The sequence below is a fragment of the Sinohyriopsis cumingii genome, chromosome 1 (assembly GCF_028554795.1).
Source record: "Sinohyriopsis cumingii isolate HCF-2022 chromosome 1, ASM2855479v2, whole genome shotgun sequence".
Classification (NCBI taxonomy): Eukaryota; Metazoa; Mollusca; class Bivalvia; order Unionida; family Unionidae; genus Sinohyriopsis; species Sinohyriopsis cumingii.
Window position 1 is genome coordinate 140596212 of NC_142961.1, and position 22909 is coordinate 140619120.

The 22909-nt window shown below is 45.3% G+C and overlaps 1 protein-coding gene and 1 long non-coding RNA gene across 5 annotated transcripts in view; one reads left to right on the forward strand and one right to left on the reverse strand.

The window, feature by feature from the left end:
- Positions 1-22909, forward strand: part of LOC149808019 (uncharacterized) — a 222550-nt gene that overhangs the window by 86796 nt on the left and 112845 nt on the right. The gene's annotated exons all lie outside the window — the stretch shown is intronic.
- LOC149808021 (uncharacterized) lies at positions 5307-13766 on the reverse strand. 2 transcript variants are annotated; one of them, XR_016423864.1, is made up of 2 exons: positions 6662-13766; positions 5307-5871 (listed from the first exon to the last, which is right to left on the reverse strand). XR_016423864.1 is itself a non-coding variant. In XM_089972593.1 (2 exons), the coding sequence occupies exon 2, from the start codon at positions 11614-11616 to the stop codon at positions 7264-7266; it is 4353 nt and encodes a 1450-aa protein (XP_089828719.1). In that variant the 5' UTR covers positions 11617-12511; positions 13302-13766; the 3' UTR covers positions 5307-7263. The 2 variants fall into 2 exon arrangements, 1 of the variants encoding a protein (XP_089828719.1); XM_089972593.1 differs by having other exon boundaries at positions 5307-12511; positions 13302-13766.

Here is a 22909-nt window from a genome sequence, read left to right on the forward strand (position 1 = left end):
GGTTCGAAAGGTCGGGTACACAAGGTCTTGCCATCACGACTGACTTCGATTTTCTTCACACCGAAGTGTTGAAAGTGGAAAGGATTTTGATTGATGGCTCCGTTGAAGGCTGAATTCCAGACCATACCAAGGATTAAACGCTTGGGTAACTGTCCTTGGAACAGATGATCTTCGGTTATGGATTGCAGGTTAGCGGGAATGGTGAACGTTTTCACTTCCACGCGTCGGATGGGATACTTGGCGGTTGTTCTGCTCAACGTCTGACTGATGTCGTTTGCCACTTTAGGTAACACTTCTACGCGTCGTACGTAGAGTTTGGCCTCTTGGATTATGCTTTTAGGAGCCTTAGCAAGATCAGCAGCTATCAAATGGAAAGCGGTACTGCTACGATTCAGTCTCAAGCGAACATTCACCCCGTTCAGCAAATATTTCTCTTGCAACCACATGTCCAAATGCAAACGATCCATCAGTTCTAAACTGTTCTTATTTAGGATTTTGCTTTCTCTTGCCTCAAAGCCTTCATTGCTTTTATCTGTTGCGTCGAACTTGCCCGCTGTGTCATCTGCCCATAGCACACAGGCATTGAGATGACTTGTCTTGGCATCTGTTCCGTACGTCAAGAGATTTTCCAGGTAGGCACGGTAAGGGTATGTATCCATGCTGCTGCTGACTAGTTTGTTATTCAAGTACAAATCCACTGAGCTGAACAAGGAATGCATGAAATTGTTGACGGGACCTATTTCGTCATCGTCTTCTAATCCTTTATCATCTTTTTTTAGAACTTGGACTTTCAAGTACAAGTAACTGCTATTCAGATCGATGTAATCTTCGGGCTGCCCCTTGATTTCAAACTCGATGGGAGCGGAATCGGTCAATGAGGAGATGGGATTAAATTCCACCCATTGGGATTCTTGCATGGTCATCATCGTGGGGGGCATGGCAAACAGATCCAGTTCCGTCTTGGAACAAGCGCAAGACTCTCGGTGCATCATTTTTTGTTGTTGCTGTGTTTCAATAATCGAAAACGTCTAAGTCTCGAACGGTTCTTCTTTTCTTGGCCTTTCTCGCTTGAAGTCTGGTGAAAGGGTGTTTTCTTCTTCGTCGTCTCTTTCTGCCTTGTCCTTGCTGAATGCTTGACTCGGTAGCGTGCAGGGCATTTATAGGTGTCTCTCGTCGACCCAAAATGTCTTTGCCCGTTTGCAGCAAGACATTTTTACCTGCCCTCATGAAGGCTTCTTTAGGGTTTTGTTTGTCGATGATGACATTTTGGAGAAATTCTTTGCCTTGTGTCAGTGCCGCATCTTTCAAGGCGTGCAATCCGCGTGTCACCATCGGTTTCAACACCGGGGCCACCGAACGAAAGGCCGATTTTAACATGTCTCCTAAACCGTGTCCTCGCTGTCGAGCCACCCCTCGGTACACTGGATACATGACTTACTTACGAGTCGTGAGAGAACCGTTTTCGAAAATGGAGTTTCACCGTGACTTTTCCTTTGGTGAATGGAATATTTTGTCCCAGATCTCCTTTTATAGTAATGTTGACCGTGTCCAAATACGACTTGCTGACCGGCAAATAGTGAGGATGGACAAATTCGCGGTGGACGTGGTAAGTGTTTCCACCTTCCTCGTCAGCGTTCGTGGCAGAATCCACTTTGAAAGGAATGACACGCAGTAACGGTACGGAGGTGTGTCCCACCACGTTGTATTCCACCACATCGGAATACACAAAGATCAAATTCAGTCCTTGGTTCAGTTCTACTGGGGCACGAAATAACTTGCTAAAAGACTCGTTGTCGTGAACGGTGGGTGATTCGCTGTTCTTGAGTATGGTCATTCTCATGTTCATGTCTCCACCCAACATGTCATACAATTCAGGACAAAATAAAATGGACAAGATTTTACTCCGTTCAAATTTCATCAAGAAGCGACGAGCTACTTTGTGGTACTCCATGGTGACACTTTTGTTCCTGAAAGTTTCCTTCTTAAAAACTTCCCCAAACACACCATTAAACTTGGAGGCCATGGCGCTGACCAAATGATGACCACTGAAATAATAGCCTGGGGGAATCACAAAGTTGTAGGTCCACGTTTTAAGTTTTTCATCATAGGTTCTACTGGTAGATGTGCTACTAGTCTTATCCAACTCTACTTGCAATTGTTGGTCATGAACTTCCACCTTAAAAGTATTTTGATTGGGAAGGACATTGTGGACTTGGGTCGGGTGAATCATTTCCACTAAAGCCACTTCCCAATGGGCTTCGTGATCTAACTGGATGGCTTGAGGTAATTTGGCTGTGTAACAGCACAACGTGTTGTTGGGAAACACCTCCATGGAACTGTCACTGGGTAAGGTTAAGTAAAATTGGTTTTGGTGACTCATAATTCCAGAGTTCTGTGGCTGTCCGAGGGGTTAGTGGATGTCAGAGGCGTGTCTCCGCCCAAAATGGGGTTCTGGTTGTGGTTGTTGTTGTTGGAGTGGTGACTGGCACTGGCACTGGACACAACGTTCCCGTTCGAGGAGAATTTCAGGGAGGGATTGGGAAGCAGGTAACCGATGCAACTGCTCAATAAAATGGTCCACAATTGTTTGTCTCCTTGTTGCAAACTCAAATTGGCGATGGCTGCCCCGATGACACAATACACCACGAAGATTTGGCAGAAAAAGACGATTTGCATTTTAGGCACACGTTCTCCACACCACACCCACAAGGGTTGTTTTTGTAAATCTTGCACAGAAGAACTAGGGGAAGAAGGACTGGTCGACGTAGCTGCGTCTGATGTGTGAAAGGGCATGATGGTCACTTCTTCTTTTTATAGTCGATGACTTGCGAAGCGTCGATCCAAGAATCGAAACTGGGTGGATATCCTTTCCAACGTACTTTGACTTCTTTGACACGTCGTTTGCCCACTTTACGGGTTCTGCGTTCGAGAATGCTTTCGATGTCGTACACGTCGTCTTCTTTTTTGGTGACACGTTGTAACTCGGGCAAATAAAACGTTCCTTTGAGTACTTCTCCGTTCATGTCTTCCAATTTATAGACGGCAGGATGACGGCCATGCACTCGTCCTGTGACGCGAAACAATTCGGTCGTCCAGTTAGGTAAGTAACCTTTGTCGAAAGTGCGTTTGGTTTTGCCAATGCGCACCCAATCTCCTACGGTCAACTCTCCACTTTTCTTGGGGACAGCCCTCGTCGGGGACGTACCGAACAGGCGCTCGAACACCAGCACTTCGTTGTTGGGAGTCACGTCTTGCGGGGCACGTCCGATGCTTCGATGGTAAGATTGGTTGTACGCTTGCACCAGGTGCGGTAAGATGTCGATGTACTTCAGAGTGTGGTGATGCGTAAAATATTTCCACATGCGTTCTTTCAAAGTGCGTTGAAAACGTTCCACGATGCTGGCTTTGGTTTCGGGATTCTCGGTGGTAAAAAAATGAATGTCACGTTTCTTTAATTCTTTTTGGAAAGCTTGGTTCAGAAATTCGGTGCCTTTGTCCGTTTGCCATCGAAGAGGGCGACGACCGCTTTGTTTCAACACCCGTTGCAGAGCTCGTACTAACTCGCTGCTCGATTTGGAAGTCAAGGGCACGACCCAGGCAAATTTGGAAAAGACGTCGATGACACAAAACAAATATTTGTAGCCACGATTGTAGCTGGCCAAATGAGAGACATCGGCTAAATCGGCTTGCCATTGATGATCGATGCCTTCCACTTGGGTGCGACTTCTGGCAAACTTGCGTCGAATGGGTTTGTGTAAAGTGTAGGTAGCTTGTTCTTGTAACCATCGTTGCACTTGAGGTAAACGGAGACTTTTCAGTCGCGTTTTGGCAGCACGATACAATTTTTGAACTCCTGCGTAACCTGCAGGATGCGAGGGATCGTAGTAAATGCTAGCTAAGACTTTTTCCATTTTTTGTGTTGGTGTGTTAATAAGTCACCCACTCTTCGGTGATGCTACTTTGGGTGGGTCGAAAGGGTGGTTTGGAAACGGATTTACGTGTCCGATGGGCTACGGGAGTAGAAGTCGAAGGTAGTGGTGGTGGAGGTGGCAATGGAATGGCTTTGGTTTTCTTTTCTTTTTTCGCTTCTGGTTTCCCTTCTTTCTTTTTTACTTCTGTCAAAGGAGGTGTGGACATCATCTTTTTAACCCAAGCTTTCATTTCTTCTCGTTGGGGTGTGGGGGACGGGGTCAACAAGGATGCTGCAATCTTACTCGAAATGGGAGCTGCTGACGGTGTTTGAAACACTTCGCGCGTCTCTTCTTCCTCAGGTCTTTGTGGGGTAGCATCTCTGGTGACGGTTGGGGATGACAGTAGTGGTGGTAATGATGATGATGGTGCTGGACTTTTCATCAAGGTCTTAAAATCTTTCAGAGTGGGTAAAGCTGTTTCGTCTAAAGCTTTCTGGTGAAAGAGTTGCAGTCGTTGCAAGAGTTGACCGTACTTTTGAGACTTTTCTGTTTCGGACAAATCTTGGCGATCCAGCAAGGATTGCAATTCGTGTTGTAACTGGGACATCTCGCTCAAATTGGGATTGGGAGGTAAATGCGGGGTGCGTTGTTCTTGCCACCGATGGTATTCCATCCATCGTTTGTAAGGCACTAAAGCTAGTTTTCGTCCTTCCATGGGGTTGTCAGGGGTGAATTCTGAGATCTTGGGACTTCCGAAGGCCTTTTTATCTTGCTCCCATCAGTCCTCCCAACATGGTTCCCAAGACTCCTTTCAGTATGGGGCCTAACAAGAGAGGTAAAATGCCTCCACGTTGGACCAACATCTTCTTTTTTTGACGAATGGGAATTTTCTTTTGAACCATTTTCCGAAGAACGTGACGATGTTTGCCTAAGCATTGTTTCTGGTGTTTGGACAAAGGGATCGTGCCTTTCAAAACGTTCAAACAACATTCGCACACGGTATCGATGACCTCTTTGGAGGCCGTTTGAATGAGTTTTTTTCGTAGGGGTGGAGAAGCTTTGGACAGGACAGATAACAGGTCCCCATGTTTGGCTAAACGTGGTGGTAGTCCTTTTCTTTTCTTTCCTTGGGGTTTTCTGGAGGGTGACATCTTTGAGTCTTTAGGAGCACCTAAAAACACTGATACCCTACTCGGTCACAGGCCTTTTTTATACTGGAACGCGTCGCCACTGATTGTCTTTACGTTTTATCAGTTTGAGGACAGGCATGACACGTCGTGCAGGGGTACGTAACGGACTAAATCGAGCCAGTTCTTGTTTGGACAAATCCAGTAAACTTTGTAACATGCCCGATCTTTCTTGGACTTTGATTTTGGGAGAAGGTACTGTGGGGGTGTAGTGGTTGTCTAGGGGTGGGGTTCTTCTTATAGACTTTAACGAATTATGAGAAGTTCCCCTGGTCCTTATTCAGAAAGTTAATTCTGGACACTATATTATTTATTGACTAAATATATTTATGGCTACGAGCCCCCAGTCAGCAATGCCGACAGTTAAATTAAAAGAAATACAAAGATGAAATTTAAACAATAACAATTTAATAAATGAAATTTAAAAGAATTTAAAGTAATCAATGTCTCTCTTTCACCCAATGATCCCTTTGATCATCATTTGAGTTCACAGTGTGAGGAGATTTTTCCCTTCTTGAGTGCTACTCATCTAAATCTCTTCGTTCCCTTGTCTTTCCCTCCTTTCGTGATCTCCACTTCCGCTTCCTCTTCTATAATCCTTGTTCCTTGCCGTTATCTTGACTTCCGGTTCCTCTTCTAGTATCCGGAACCCTTGACGGTATCCCTTGAGGTCACCCGAAATTCACTCGGTATCTCTCACCGTCACCCGAAATTCTCTGAACTTCTCTCGTCCCCCGAAATTCTCTGAAATTCTTTCGTCCCCCGAAAGCTTCCTGTTGAAAGGTATAATGCATTAGCATAGGGTTATAAAAATCTTCCCTCACACTACGTCACTGAACTGAACCATCAGTTTAAGGCGGGACATTTGGGTCGCGCATGCGCACACATCGAAATTCCCATACACTTCCGCCGCTTACAAAAATGGCGCCATAACACAATCACACAAAGGATTCAAATATCTACATACTGAGCCCTATCAGTATATACATACAAAATATTTCAAATATGATTGTACTAAAATATTACTACGATTAGTAATATGACTATCTATATATTTATATATATTTCCTACACAAGCGTACCAAATCCACAGTATTCACATTCAAATGGTGATAAACGGCAATCCGTTACGCAATGGCAAAATCTATCATTACGTAAACAAATTTCTTGTCTACCAAAATATAACTACGCAAAGAATTACAATATTAATTCTTATAGCGGCTAGCGAGCAATACAATTCTTCACAAATACAAATCGTCCTTTCAAAAGGGCGTAAACGTAATAATCCACGAAATAATATGCACACATATTACTAGCGAAAGAAGAGAACATTTTCGCCTCACAAATAAGGTGTACATAGTAACATTATGAATAATGATGCAACGAATCAACATCGTAATCAATCGTAAACAAAAGTACTAGCTAAAGTCATGAAAAAATGCAAAATATTAAGGTCATAATTAACTATTCATACTTCAATACAAGTAAAATGTATACATACGACAAATTCTCTTCAATTAACAGCAGTCGTATCAAGCAGAATCAACGTAACATCAAACTTACCTGATCGAAGCTATTTCATGAATTTCCTAAATTCCGCCAATTTTTACGAATGGCTAACGGAGTGTGTGTCACTGCGACTCTTAAACACCAACTGACGAATTTCAGGCTTGTACAAATCTTATGTCAGTTTCTCGAATCAAGTCCCACCTACAACGCATCCCGATTGGATGGCGACGGACTCTGGTCATTTGATCGAACTGTCAATCATAAAAATGTCAGTCTGTGTGTCCCCATGTACTGTCCAGCCTACCACTGTCGGCTTCCGGCTCTTTGAAGTTGTCTACGTCACGTGTTCCCATGTACAAAGATTCCCGCCAGATTTCCACTCAAGAGCTCAAACAAAGACTGGGTTACGTAAGAGGATTAGCCAACTTAGGCACTTGGAAAAACAAAGCTTACCTGGCTCCACTTACAGACTTATAAATACATGTATAATACAAGGGGTTGGGGTAAAACATCACATCCCCCCACGCTTGAGAATAAAATCAGGATTTTATTCACTCAAACTAAAAAAGCAAAAGTGTTACACGATATAAAGAACAAAATCAGCAAAATGAACTAAATGCTAAACTGAGTATGAACACGAAAATATAACAAATGATCTATATCATTTCGGCGCTTCTACTCATGAAATCTGCGCCTACGTTTTCAGATCCTTTCACGTATCTGATCTGCATCTGGTACTGCTGTAAAAACAGCGACCATCGCATCAATCGACCATTGGACAACTTTGCCTGCGCCAGATAGGCGAGTGGTTGGTGGTCGGTCTCCAATATGAACTTACGTCCATATAGGTATCGCTCGAACCGTGATATGCCGAACACGATTCCGAGACATTCCCTCTCCGATACTGAGTAATTCTTCTCGGCAGCAGACAACTTCCGGCTGCCGTATGCGACAGGAAAAAGTGTCTTGTCATGCTCCTGGAGCAGTACTGCTCCCAGTCCCGTGTCGCATGCATCGGTGCGCAGAACGAATTCTTTATCCAAGTCCGGTAGACGAACAACTGCGTCGGATGTAAGTCTATCCTTTAGCGTTTGGAATGCGTGCTCACACGCATCTGTCCAAACGAACTTACTCGGGGTCCGTTTCTTGGTTAGGTCAGACAACGGGCCCGCAATCGCGCTGAAATTAGCGACATACCTCCGGTAATATCCGGCCAGTCCCAGGAATGACCTCACTTCCGTTTTCGTGGTGGGGCGTGCTGCGTTTCTCAACTGCTCCACCTTCGACTTTTCTGGGGACAGCGTGCCTTGGCTCAGGGTATGTCCTAAATAGTCTAATGTCCTGAAACCAAGGTGACATTTGGAAGGGCGGGCTGTCAAGCCCTCCTGACGTAGCCGCTCCAAAACGTCAGCTAACAGAGCGAGGTGTTCACCCCATGTCTCTGTAGCTAACAAGAGGTCATCCATGAAGTTGTGGACACCCCTATCGCGCAAGGGCTCCAACAACTTCCGCATCATTCTGGTAAAGACGCTGGGCGCGTTTTGTACCCCGAACGGCATCACCAACCATTGGTATGTCCCGTCGGGAGTAGCAAAAGCAAGCTTCGGTCGGTCTTCTTTCCTTACCGGAATTTGCCAATACCCCTTGGACAAATCCAGTTTGGAAAAATATTTCGCTTTCGAGACCGAAGCGAAGATATGTTCGGGGTCAGGTAGCATTTCAACTTGAAATTCTGTCACCTGATTCAGCTTCCGGTAGTCGACGCAGAACCGATGGGTGCCGTCCTTCTTCTGCACTAAGACTACTGGTGAGCTGTACGGAGAGTCGGCAGGTTCGATTACTCCCAGAGCAATCATCTGCTCGATTTCTTCCCTTACAACTTGTCGTTTCGCGTGGGGCAAGGGGTAGGGTTTACGCTGAACTGGTCGGTCGTCCACCATCTTTAACCCGAACTCGACAAGCGTCGTCCTCCCGGGTTTTTCTGTTAGCACGTCGGAATATCCGGCCAGCAAGGTCTCTATCTCGTTCCGCTGCCCTTCAGTTAACATGGGGTCACACTCCACGTCCGACGGAGTCTCGGCCCTCGTTAATGGACAGCTCGGGACAGTGTTAGCACCTTCCGTATCGCCTTCGATATCCTCGGTGACTATCGCTGCGACAACAAAATCGCTGGCGGTCTCCCTTTCCCGGTACCTCTTGAGCAAATTGGCATGGTACAATTTCTCTTTCGTCGGTAGCTGTATCCGGTAGGTTTGACCTCCGACCTTCTTGGTGACGACGTATGGACCCCTCCAGGAAACTTGCAACTTGTTGTGTTCCTGGGGCAACAACAACAACACTTTGTCCCCTACCTCAAACTGACGTGGTTTTGCGCGCTTATTGTAATTTTTCGCCTGATGCGCCCTAGCTCGTTTGAGATTTTCTTGCGCGAGAGAACAAACCTCTTCCAGTTTGTTGCGCAAGTCCGCGACGTACTGGTAGGTAGTGCGTACTTCCTCTACAGCGTGGTCGTCTGTCCACAGCTGTCTCAGTACGGCGATTGGGCCGCGTACGGTTCTCCCGTACAAGAGTTCAAAGGGAGAGAACCCCAAACTCGCTTGCGGTACTTCCCGGTATGCAAAAAGCATGGCCGGAATATACCGGTCCCAATCCTTGGGGCGGCCTTCGCACAATTTCTTGAGCGTGTTTTTCAAGGTCCCATTAAACCGTTCGACCAATCCGTTACATTGGGGGTGATACGGTGTAGTCGTGAGGTGTTTAATCGACATGAGACGATTCACCTCCGCCATCACACGACTCATAAATTGTGTTCCTTGATCGGTCAAGATCTCGTCGGGCACTCCGACTCTTGACCAGATCGCAAACAGAGCTTCCGCGACGGTTTCCGTGTCAATGTTACGCAACGCAACGGCCTCCGGATAGCGTGTAGCATAATCGACAACCGTTAAAATATATCGATTTCCGTGCGCAGAAGCGGGTTTTATCGGTCCGATTAAATCCATGGCAACACGTCTAAATGGTTCATCGATAAGGGGCGTACTCCCCAAAGGGATGGGTCGCTGATCCGTTTTCGGTGCCATTCTCTGGCATTTGTCACAGGAGAGACAGAACCGTTTTACGTCTCCCTGGACCCCTGGCCAGTAAAACTCTTTTACAAGACGGTCACGCGTCTTAGCAATTCCCATGTGTCCACCCATGAGACTCTCGTGTGCAAGTTTCAGTACTTCGCAACGCTTTTCCTTTGGCACGACGACTTGCTTGAAGTGTTCGTTGTGTTTCCTGGCGTGGCGATACAAGATTCCCTTCTTGTAGACAAACTTCACCGCGCCGTTCGGAGTTTCCCTTTCTGTTCCCGCTTCTGCGTATTTGTGCAACTGCGCCAGAGTTGCGTCCTCCTGTTGCAGCTTCCTTAACTCCGCTGGAATAACATTACTAACCGGTGTCGATGTAACTTGGATTGGCTTTGGTTTCGGCTGTCGACTCATGGCCCTGGTTTCAACAGCACTCACTGGCATAGGTGTGCAGGTTTCGGGGTTCGGCTGGGGTAACACATAACGGCAACCCAATATGACGTCATGTGATAGCCCCTCCAAGCAAGCAGCTTCAATTTTCCCCTTCACGTATGGTGAATCGAGGTCAATGACAGCTACTGGTAATGAGTCACGCGCGCAGTTCGCGTACTGAACTTCTATTACCTCCCCTGTATAGTCCTCCGGCTTGACATATGTCTTGTCGACAAGCGCGGGGACGCTGCACCCAGTGTCATACAAGATGGTGGCGCCTTCACCATTGACAGTTGCGGCCGCAAGGTTGGCTGGGTTGCGACTCGCTTCCGGCACACATTCCTTCTTAGCTACGACATTCACCTGGGTCTGCCTGCCCTTGGGACAGTCCCTGGCAAAATGCCCCAGGCGCTTGCAATTAAAACATGTCGGCGGCCCTCGCCGACTTGCAAGTCCTGGTTTCGTGGGTGAGGCCTGTCCAGGTCGATAGGCGGCAGCCCTACCTGTAGGTGCCCCTCCGACCTTCCCGTCGCCCTGACGGTTACGGACAGCCGGCTCAACCTCCCCCATACGACGCGACTCAGAGGGTCGGGGTCGGTCAGCAACCCCGGAACCTCCACTCTTCGAGTGCGCCTGCTCGTATCGCTCCGCCATGTTAGCGATCTCTTCGAGCGTCCGGTGTTCTCTTTCTGCTAAGAAAACTGTCAACTCGCGACGGTAAGTACCCAGGACATGTTCCTTGAGTATTACCTCGCGTAGCCCTTCGTACGTGCGTTCGACTTCGGCCATTTTCATCCACTTCTCAAATAAACCTCGAACACGGTTGTGGAATTGAGAGTGGGTCTCTGTTACCTTTTTCACCGAGTCCCGGAAAAGTTTCCGGTAAGTCTCGGCGGTCAGCCGATAATGGCAGAGAAGCGCCTTCTTGAGGGCAGTGTAGTCATCAGCCTCTTCTGCAGTTAAGCCGTGGTAGACTTCCCGAGCTGCACCTTGCAAAAAGGCTGAGACATTAATGGCCCAGTGCTGTTCAGGGACCTGATGAGCGCGTGCGAGTTTCTCAAACTGGACGAGAAAATCGTCAATAGCCTCCTCCCTATCATTGAAGCGTGACATGTTGATCTGGACTATCCGGTGGTCGATGAAAGGTCGGCCGGTTGTTCCAGAGCTTGTACTGGCGTCGTCCCGTCCGTTGGTCCTAACTTCAACTCTGACCTTTTCCATCTCCAGAGTGTGAGCGAGTCTGGCTAGCTCCAGCTCTTTCTGGGCGTCTCGGTCCGCTGCTTCTCGGTCCGCGGCTATCTTGGCTTGATCCGCTGCGATCTTGGCTAACTCTTGGTCCGCTGCTATCTTGGCTAGTTCTCTCTGGGCTTCTCTTTCCGCTGCTTTTTCGGCCTTCCATTCCTTGATCCTTTCTTCTATAAAGGTTGCCAGGCGATCTCCCTCGTATCCAAGATCTTCCGACCCCATGGCGCGGTATTCCTTTATCATTTGTCGTTCGGTAGCCATTATACTAATGTAAAGTGATACCTTGTCTCAAAATTCAAACAGTATACAGATATTTATAATACCAGTTTAAATACTTACCTGTCGATAACAACTAGTTTCGTTCAGGTAAGATATTTGTTCGATATCTGCTTCACACGTACTGCTATGAATGGAAGATCTACAAAGCCTGCACATATGACAATAAAAATACAAGATGAGAAAATCACAAAATTTCAGATACAAAGAATGGAAAATATCTCACACTGTTCACTAATACTTCTACCAATAACTTTAAGTCCCAAAATAATATATATGTCTAATTCATATCCCGGACGAAGCGCCCACTGTGGGGGTGTAGTGGTCTAGGGGTGGGGTTCTTCTTATAGACTTTAACGAATTATGAGAAGTTCCCCTGGTCCTTATTCAGAAAGTTAATTCTGGACACTATATTATTTATTGACTAAATATATTTATGGCTACGAGCCCCCAGTCAGCAATGCCGACAGTTAAATTAAAAGAAATACAAAGATGAAATTTAAACAATAACAATTTAATAAATGAAATTTAAAAGAATTTAAAGTAATCAATGTCTCTCTTTCACCCAATGATCCCTTTGATCATCATTTGAGTTCACAGTGTGAGGAGATTTTTCCCTTCTTGAGTGCTACTCATCTAAATCTCTTCGTTCCCTTGTCTTTCCCTCCTTTCGTGATCTCCACTTCCGCTTCCTCTTCTATAATCCTTGTTCCTTGCCGTTATCTTGACTTCCGGTTCCTCTTCTAGTATCCGGAACCCTTGACGGTATCCCTTGAGGTCACCCGAAATTCACTCGGTATCTCTCACCGTCACCCGAAATTCTCTGAACTTCTCTCGTCCCCCGAAATTCTCTGAAATTCTTTCGTCCCCCGAAAGCTTCCTGTTGAAAGGTATAATGCATTAGCATAGGGTTATAAAAATCTTCCCTCACACTACGTCACTGAACTGAACCATCAGTTTAAGGCGGGACATTTGGGTCGCGCATGCGCACACATCGAAATTCCCATACACTTCCGCCGCTTACAAAAATGGCGCCATAACACAATCACACAAAGGATTCAAATATCTACATACTGAGCCCTATCAGTATATACATACAAAATATTTCAAATATGATTGTACTAAAATATTACTACGATTAGTAATATGACTATCTATATATTTATATATATTTCCTACACAAGCGTACCAAATCCACAGTATTCACATTCAAATGGTGATAAACGGCAATCCGTTACGCAATGGCAAAATCTATCATTACGTAAACAAATTTCTTGTCTACCAAAATATAACTACGCAAAGAATTACAATATTAATTCTTATAGCGGCTAGCGAGCAATACAATTCTTCACAAATACAAATCGTCCTTTCAAAAGGGCGTAAACGTAATAATCCACGAAATAATATGCACACATATTACTAGCGAAAGAAGAGAACATTTTCGCCTCACAAATAAGGTGTACATAGTAACATTATGAATAATGATGCAACGAATCAACATCGTAATCAATCGTAAACAAAAGTACTAGCTAAAGTCATGAAAAAATGCAAAATATTAAGGTCATAATTAACTATTCATACTTCAATACAAGTAAAATGTATACATACGACAAATTCTCTTCAATTAACAGCAGTCGTATCAAGCAGAATCAACGTAACATCAAACTTACCTGATCGAAGCTATTTCATGAATTTCCTAAATTCCGCCAATTTTTACGAATGGCTAACGGAGTGTGTGTCACTGCGACTCTTAAACACCAACTGACGAATTTCAGGCTTGTACAAATCTTATGTCAGTTTCTCGAATCAAGTCCCACCTACAACGCATCCCGATTGGATGGCGACGGACTCTGGTCATTTGATCGAACTGTCAATCATAAAAATGTCAGTCTGTGTGTCCCCATGTACTGTCCAGCCTACCACTGTCGGCTTCCGGCTCTTTGAAGTTGTCTACGTCACGTGTTCCCATGTACAAAGATTCCCGCCAGATTTCCACTCAAGAGCTCAAACAAAGACTGGGTTACGTAAGAGGATTAGCCAACTTAGGCACTTGGAAAAACAAAGCTTACCTGGCTCCACTTACAGACTTATAAATACATGTATAATACAAGGGGTTGGGGTAAAACATCACAGGTACTTTGTGAGCAGCAGCCACTGCCGCTAAATGGGAAGGTCCTGCCACTGGGGAAGTTCTTTTGGGGGTCATCAACGGAGAAGTTCTTGGTGTGATCAACGTCTCCAAGTACTCTTCAGTTCCTGGTGACATCAACGGAGAAGTGGACAAACGTGAGGCTGCCGGAGACGCAGTCACCGCTGTGGCAGGTCGTGGCTTGCGAGTGTAAGGTTGCGTCCTGGCCGAAGTGCCTCTCTTGCGACTAGTTTTCTTCTTCTGTGGACTTTTCTTTTTCTGAGGACTTTTTCTCTGTTTCTTTTTCTGGGGGCTTCTTTTCTTTTTCCGGGGTGATGGTGGTGGTGTCTGGTAAGAGGAGGGTCCCGCCACTGGAGAAGTTATTCTTCTTGGGGACCTGGTCGTTTTCTTTTTCTTCTTGGGGCTTCGTTGGACTTTTGTCTTGGGGATAACTTTGGGGGCATTAGGATCCCATCTTAAGAGTGAGCGAATGATGACCCCTCCTAGAGTACCGCTCCCTCCAGGTTTCAAAATGATTTGTTTTTTGGTTTGAGTGTCGATGCGGGGATCGGCCAGTTGGACCAAAGCGACTTTGTTTCGATCGAAAAAGCGTTGGGTTTGATGAGGAATCTGAATGATTCCTTGGAGTAATTGACGTGCCGTCACCGTGAACCATCGTAAGACTTCTTTGAGACTAGCTTCTAAGACACGGGCTCGTGTTTGTGGATCTTTTTCTCGGCTGATGCCATACAAGGCACGAATCAATTTGACGGGAAGATGCGACTGAAGGGACGTCATGTTCACACTGTGTGAGACAGACGAAAAAGGGTCTGAGGTTTTTATAGATTTTTTTCATGGGAGGAGTGAAATGAAGTCGAGGACGGAGACGTGTACAGGACAGGCCCTCCGTCTTGGCACCAGTGGTGAAACAAGTGGGTACGAAATCGCAAATCCTCGGGGGTCGTAGGTTTCAAATCGACGAGTAAATAGGCGTGTGGCGTTTGAGTGGCATCGTCGTACGCCTGAGTCAGCCAAGGCGTTCCTAACTGTTTGGCTAAGACTTGCACTTGCGATTTATCTCGAGGGCTTTTAAACAAAACCACGTAATGCGCATTGAGACTGATGGTGCGATGGGCTTTACTTTGTTGAAACAAATTTTGGGTGATGTAAACGACACTGGCATTACGGTGATGCCCTTTGCGCGTAAACCACAATTTAATTTCTTCTTCGTCTTCTCCTAACATGTCGTCAAAAATGACCAAATGGGTTAGACGGGAGTCAGAGACGATGCCATCGTCTTCTTTAGGAATGCCTTCCACAAACACGATGGAATCGCCTTGACTTTCACGCAAGAGGCTGTACGCCGATTGCCACTCTTTGTAACACCACACGATCCGTTGAGGGGGCCGATCGATCAAATGATGTTTATGTTCGATCAAACGTTTGACGAATTCGGTTTTGCCTGAACCGCTAGGTCCAGCAATGAGCATGTTAAAGGGATGGCGAAGATACAAAGCCTCCCAACTGGCACGATCTAAGTGTTCGTCGATGACTTTGAAAGTGGAGGAAGAGGGAGCAGAGACAGCAGAGGTAGCCATAGTGTCAGGAATGTCACTTGTGACACGAAAACAGACAAGACAAGAGTTTATATACTTTTTTCAGAACACGTTTATTGAATGTTTCAAATATGAACACGAAAGACAAAAATACATACAACCCAAATAGTGATGTACAGGAATATAAAACACAGCAAAGCGATCAAAGTGGAATATAAACAAGTGTCTGTACAACATGTTTTGGTTAACCAAGATGTCCTAGGGACAGTGTGTAATGTTCTTACAGTCTCTACATGAGGTATTGTCACACAAGTGTCCTCCCGGAATGACCTTTCAGGCATGTCCATGACAGTCCTGTCCTGAAGCGAGTGGTTGTTCTCGGTGACGGGTTCTTCTGGCACCGTCACTAACACAGGTTGAAAAGTAACTTTTTTCCTTGAACAACTCTTGTGCATACTGGGCCACTTCTTGGGTCCAAGCCTCAAAACCCCCCTTTTTCCAGTCACGAACATCTGTCCAATGGGGATGTAAGTCACAAGCTACACACACATCGTCATACACGTCTTGGGTAGCTAAAAGTTGACGAATCTTTTTTTCCTGTTGAGGTCGAGAAGTATCCAGATGAAATCGCAAGGCTTTGAGCAAAAGGAGTTTTTCGTGACCATTTAAGGCCATGGAGGTGGTAAGTACTGATCGTAAAGAGTCCACAAAGAATCGGCTGGTAAACGAAATCCCAGAAAACAAGTCACTAAGACACACACCACTTGTCGTCCCAAATTGAATGGATAAAGTTCTTGTAATAATCGATGGTAATGATCCACGGTTTGAATATGGTCATTGAGTTCCTTCCACGGAATCTGTTGGATGACATACGACATAAGTCGTGGCATAACTGCCTGTTTTTATAGTCTCTTTGTTTCGAAAAGAATACACGTACTTTCTAGCCAGTGATCTTCGTTCTCCAGTGGGGAATGTAAATCTTGCATACTGTAACCGAAACGTCAGAGTTCGATTAGAAGTTTCCTCTTCCGCTAAGTAGATTCCACGTAAAATATGTTGGTAATCCTTTACCTCGTCTTCCTCAATGGGTTGCTCTAGGTGAATCTCGAAGTAACCAAAATGATCAACACGTGAATCATCGGGGGCCTGGAAGTATTGAACAAGGTCTGACCACTGAAACAATTTCTGACGAATCAGTTCTCTTATACCCTTCAGGTACCAGTGGTTAAAGATCTGGTGACGTAACGGATGCAATTGTTCTTTACGTTTCACTTGTATTTTCACCAGCTTTCGGTAAATGCGTTCTCTCAACTCCACAGGCAAAGCACGAATGTTCTCTTGTAAAGTATCCATGAATAGGTTATACTAAATCCTCTTTGGTCTGACACAAGAAATGTACTCTTTGCACAAACATGGTTTCACTTCAGTGTCGAATTTAAATCGTTGAGTCACTAATCTACACATTACAATTCGTTCAGAAGTTTCCTCTTTCACTAAGTTGACATTGTGTTCAAGATGTTGGTAATTCGTTAACTCTTCCTCTGGAATTCGATGCAGTACGTTTACAATGATGTAACTACAATCGTCCATACCAAACCAATCCTTTCTAAAACTAGAGGATCGTTGATTAATGTCTGTCCAATGGAACACTTTCAATTGAATCAGTCCTTGTATAGCCTTCAGGTACCAGTGGTTCAAACACCGGTGACGTAACGGATGCAATTGTTCTTTACGTTTCACTTGTATTTTGACCAGCTCTCGATAAATGCGTTCTCTCAACTCCACAGGCAAAGCACGAATGTTCTCTTGTAAAGTATCCATGAACAAATGATTATGGTAAGAAGTTACTTCAATGTCTCGGTCCCACTAAGGGTAAGTAATGACAATTCGGTGACCATCGAGCATGTTCAACGTAGGCCGAATCTTGCGGTTCCCAGTGGTGAAGTGACACACCGCAACTGAAGCACTTGACTTTATCTCCTTCGCCCAAGTAGAAAAATCCGGCTCTGGCTAATTCTTCGGGGGTCGGTCCTCCCAGATACTTTGGCCATTTTCCTTTGAACGATTGAAGACGATTTTCAAAGTCGCAGTATTCCGACGAACGCACAGGAAACGAATATTCGTTTTTCACAGGTTCGTTTCGATGAGGGTTGAGTGACATAGGTAGGAGTTTGCTCAGGGCTGGATGACATCCGTAAGGGGGTAGACGTGAAGGTGGACATTCCCCTTTAAAACGAAACCCAGTAAAATGTCCAAGAGGACGAGCAGCATCACTTTCGCATCCCACAGGTCTGACACGCACAGCATCACTTTCCATGATAGGGGTAGGGGTACTAAAGTTCCCATGATGCTTTACGGCATCGCTCAGGTCACAAGGTACAGCATCGTATCCATCGCAAGGCTCACAATCGCACTCGTCTGCAAACTCCGTTACGCAATTACAATGGTAACCACATGGACAATCGCAGTTTCCTTCCGGACATTTTCCGTCGCAATGCATGGGTCTTATCCATCCAGTATTAGTCACACTAGAGGAAGATACAACTTTTTTACAATCCCCAAACTGAAACGATGTCTTTTTCAAAGTATTCATCTTGTTCGCTCGGTCTTGGTAGTCACAATGAACTATCGGTCTTGCCTAGGGTTCCTTTTTTATATACAGACCAATACCGGTGTGACCGTACGGTAAGGTGAAATGATTGGGAAGTCGAACTCGCTTCTGGTACACGATTTGATAGACTTTTTCCAAGGGCCGACTGACGATGTGGTGAGTGGGTAAACGTACAATCTTGTTCGGTTGGTAAGTGGTCACTTTAAAGTTTCCATCCTCTCCCGATTGCAAGGCTTCTTTCAATACCCCAAAGTTGACCACACGACTGGTACGATAATTCAGAGTCAGTCCTTTCACTTTGCACGTCGTGTGTAATTCTCCTTGTTTGTCACGGTATTCGTAGCCGTAATTTTTGGGACCGCCACTGACGAAACTTAGAATCTTGTCGTCGGGATGCTCGTCTGTCCAGGCTCCTAAACGGTCTCCTTCGATGCTAGGGTGATGTTGAATCGGGTGATGGATGTAAATGCAACTGTCCGTGTCAAAGTACAGGACGCGTTCTTCTAACAGTTCTAAAGCTTCGTACAATTTTAAGCGAGCATGGGCTGTCACGTAAGCCGCAATGATGACATTTCCAAAAGGGTCGTCTTGTACAAAGTCCAGATCTTCTTCGTAATTGACCAAGATCAAATTCTCTCGAACGACGTCCACGTGTTTCATGTATTTGGTTTTGTCGTGAATCATCTGGAAGTAGCGGGAAGGTTCTGTCAAATATTCCGTCTTGGGTAAACACGGTCGTTGTGCCATTTTACCCCACAAGCAATTTAACATCACTTTGGCAAACGATCGCCTGCCTTCGTTTTTCTCGATGTGGTCTAAAGTGATGCCTTCTTGTTCGTAGTATTTCTCTTTGAATTGTATTTGGTCTTCGGGAGTGTGACACCAGGAAGGATAGCCGCTGGCTTCTTGCTTCAGTTTCAAAAAGGCATCCACGTAGTCGGCGAAAATGCCTTTCTGACTGGGATCACCCTTGTGGTATTGTTGTGTCTTGGGAAAGTGGCAAATTTCGTACACTTCTAACAGTTGGTATCCCATGTCCAGAGCTTTGAACAATTCTACGCTGACCCAGGTTCCCGTCAAGGCCCGTTCTTCCTGGCTGTGCTGACAAGGTTGGTCTTGGTTGCACGTTTCGGCACAAGTACGGCACAAGGGAAACATCAGTTTGCCTTGACAATGGTGAGGTAAGACGGGATGGTACAGGTTCGTGGGAGGCAAAACTTTACACTTGATCAAGCCTTCGTATTGTCGAATGTTTTTCAGGTCGATGTGTTCCGTCAGCAATTGCGGGTGCCCTACAGGAAAGCGACAATATTTGCACACGTAGGGATACAGCGAACACACGTCCAAGTATTTGATTTCTTCTCCTTTCTCTTCGTCGGCTTGGTACAGCAAACAGGTGGCATTGGTCCTTCCTCCGTACAAACTATCCCTCGGGTTCAGCGGGTCCATGAACTGGTAACTTTCCACGAGGCGTTTAAACTCGGGATCGGTTTTCGTACGGTGATCGTACTCGTGTTCCCACATTTCCACCACTTGGTATCCTTCCTGTTCCAACTTTAGGCGTCGCTGACAAGTGTCCTGGTACAAGTCTTCCATGGTTCGTTGTAAAAACTGATTTTTAGTGCTACGATCAGGGTAACAGACGGGACATCCGTGAAATAAGCAACCGTTAAACTCGTACACGATCTTGGGGTTTTCTAAGTCCCAGCCATCGACCGAATACGTTCCGATGGTCTTTTCGCCTCCTCCGTTGCGGGCATGCTGAATCCACTTGTCTTCCTTGTCGCACAAGTAATGTAACCAGCGTAGGGCTTTGACCGAGTATTGACGTTTGACAAAGTGGGTCGTTTGAGGACTGATGACAGCCACGGTCTTTTCAGGCATGAATCGTTGTCGATACACTAAGGAACACGCTTTGGCAATGGTGCAAGCTTCTTTCAAAGGATCGACCCCTCCGTGTTCCATGAACAGTTCTCGAAATTTTCCACAGCAACGCCGTAAAATGTCCACGTCGGAACGACAATACTTTAGCATTTCTTCCTGAAAGTCGAAAGGGTCCGAGGCGTGAATCTGGTACCAAGCGTAGAAAGCTTCTCGTTGTTCGGTACGCATGTTGTCGGGGTCGTAATAGTGAGCCTCTGGTAAATGGGGTAGAACGGCGTGTTGGTTGGCTTCCGTATTGAAAAAGTGTGGAAAGTACCCTTTAGCCATTTCTGTCATTCCAAACGTTTTAGGCATTCGACTCAAAGGCATGGCCAAATAGCTCATCGAATCTTTAAACTGTACTTGTCCCACTTGCATGAAAATGATTTTGGCTCCGTTCAAAGTCACTTTAGGACGCTCGGTGCCTTGTTCCGTATAGTATCTGAGAAGAAACTGTCCATCGTATCCGGAGAAATTGTGAGCCATCACCGTGGCATGGCGATGACAATCTCGGTAACGTTCGATGTCCTTTTGGCTCCATGTCTTGTCGACGGGGTCTAAGACCCATTGGGCAAAATCGGCTAACGTGTTTGGTCCCCGAAAGATTTTTTCACGCCCTCCGGGAATCTTGCTGCAGTGAGGGCAATGACTGAAGATAGGTTCTTGAATGCACTTCTCGCACGCTCGATGAGCCACGCAGAAATTAGGAATGTGAATGCCGGTTTCTTGTATGCATTCGAAATCGAAAAAGATGAAATTGCCTTTCTTCTTGTGACCATCCTCTTTCTCTGGTGGGGGTTGGTATTTCTGCACGTAACATTCGTGTTCCAAGTCCACGATGTGGTGACAAATGTGACATTTTTTCTTTCCTGAACATACGTGTGCCTTGGTATTATTGGTACGTATGCCTTGTCCACACGTAGGGCACAATCTCAGCAGTTGACAAGCGCATTTCTTCTGTGAACCTTGCGTCTTCAAATGTTGTTGGTAACAGGTAGGGCTGACAAACGTGCGCAGACAAGTTGAACAAGGCACTGGTTCTTCGCTCAGACAGGGTGGAGAGGCCAAACATCCTGAGCATTTCCATCCACAATGTTTGTGTTGCTCTCGATTATTATAACCATAGTCACATTTCTCACAATAATAAACATATCGCAGGAATCCAGTGATACTGGTAATGGTATCGAAATGTTCATCGTGATAATAGACATGAATGTATTTTCCGTCCTTAAAGTCTTGGCCTCGAAACAACAGAGGTCCGCGCACTTCTTGAGGGTGCACTTTCAAGGTGTATCGTGGAGCTAGGGCATCTTGCAATTTTTGCATCTCGGGAATGCCGCAGGGTGTGTCTTTGGACAGTCCGGCTTGTTGTAACAGGAGTTCTGCTTCATTTCGTTGTTTGGCTCGGTCGGAACGTTGAATAGTTTTCCAGGTTCTTTTCCATTCTACCGTGTCGTTCTTGTTGGCATAGGTTCGTCCCACCACGATGGCACGGGCTAAACACATCTGGTCTTGAGGGTTGTGAATTCGGACGAGACTTGTTTTGGTGTTGCGAAGGTCGTCCACCAATAACATCTTTTTGCGTCCTGTCCCTTGAGGAGGAGAGACGTGCGTCATGTCCAGTGTAGCTTTACCATCGGTGATGTCAAACTGATCATTAGATTGTTGTACGTGTTGAATCTTGTCCATGACTTTGGAAGCAGTCAATTCTGCAGGGGTGCTAAACTCGATCCAAACAGGGGATTTCAAACCGTCGTGTTGTATGGAAAGTCTCAAGCGATCGTCTTCTTTGGGTTGACATTGTCGCTTGAGTGCAGTGAGCAAAGAATCCCACACCTCGGTGATGAACACTTCTGCTTTCTCTAACGGCACTTCAGCCTTGAAATCTTTAAACTTCACCGTGTATTTGTAAGCCGTAGTTCTAAATTTTCTAGAGGAGCGCTTTTCCGTCTCTCGAATGGAATAATACTTTTCAGGGTTGACTAAGGGTGATGAACTTGGTTTAGAGGGTTCTGATTCTGGTTCACTCATGTCCTCTTCAAAATCACTGGCATGAATTTGTGCCAAGATTTCAGCCCTGGTACGAGGCGATAGATCACGTTTCTGCCTCTTACTTTCTTCTTCTTTCTTCTCGAATGAATGGGATCGTTTCATCTTGAAAGCAAAAAGTCAAATGACTCAAGTTCAAACACCATAAACTACTTTATAGTCATAGCAGACCAGCGTATATAAAAAGGGTGTGTGTCTTGTCCTTTCACTATTCATTTCACTCTCAAGCCGAGCACAACGATGGAAGAGACTAACCAGATGGAACGTTTCGTCAGAGCTTTGCGAGGGGTCATTAGAAAATTCTCTTCAGACCAGCCTACGGACTACTCTCCTTCCTTTAGAGATAAAAGTCAAGATACTTGCTATATCTGTCAGAAGAAAGGGCATTGGTCTTCAGAGTGTCCAGACCGTCAAAAAAGAAAAAAAACAGGGGATAAAAGTCAAGATACCTGTTATTATTGTAAAGAAAAAGGACATTGGTCTCCAGATTGCCCCAAAAAGAAACAAGAGGAGTCAGAAGAAAAGAGGAATTCTTCAGAAGAAGAGAGGGATTCTTCAGAGGAAGAAGAGGAAGAAAAAAGACAATTCTATTTAAATGAGGCAAAGAAACACGAGAAGAAAAGAAGAAGGGAAGAAAGCGAGGAGAAAGAAGAAGAGGAAAAGAGTGTAACGGTGAAGAAATTCAAAAAACAGAGAGGCTAAACAAGGAGAAATCAATGAACTTTTGATTCAAGTGTTGTGTTGTGAATTGTGAATTGGATTGTAAAAAATGGAGAAAAGAATAAATGAATGATATAAGGTAAGAGTCTTTGAGTTGTGATTTTAAAATAAGAAGCTACACTCACGCACTCATACACAGACACGTACTATAAGGGTAACATAGGTGGGGTTTATTTTTTTTTGAGTTATTGGCAAATTGAAATTGTATTTCTTTTCGAGAAATATGGGTGGCCCTGAAAAGGGCCTTTTTCTTCATGGTGTAGGGGTGAGTTTAAGCAATCAGCTTTAACT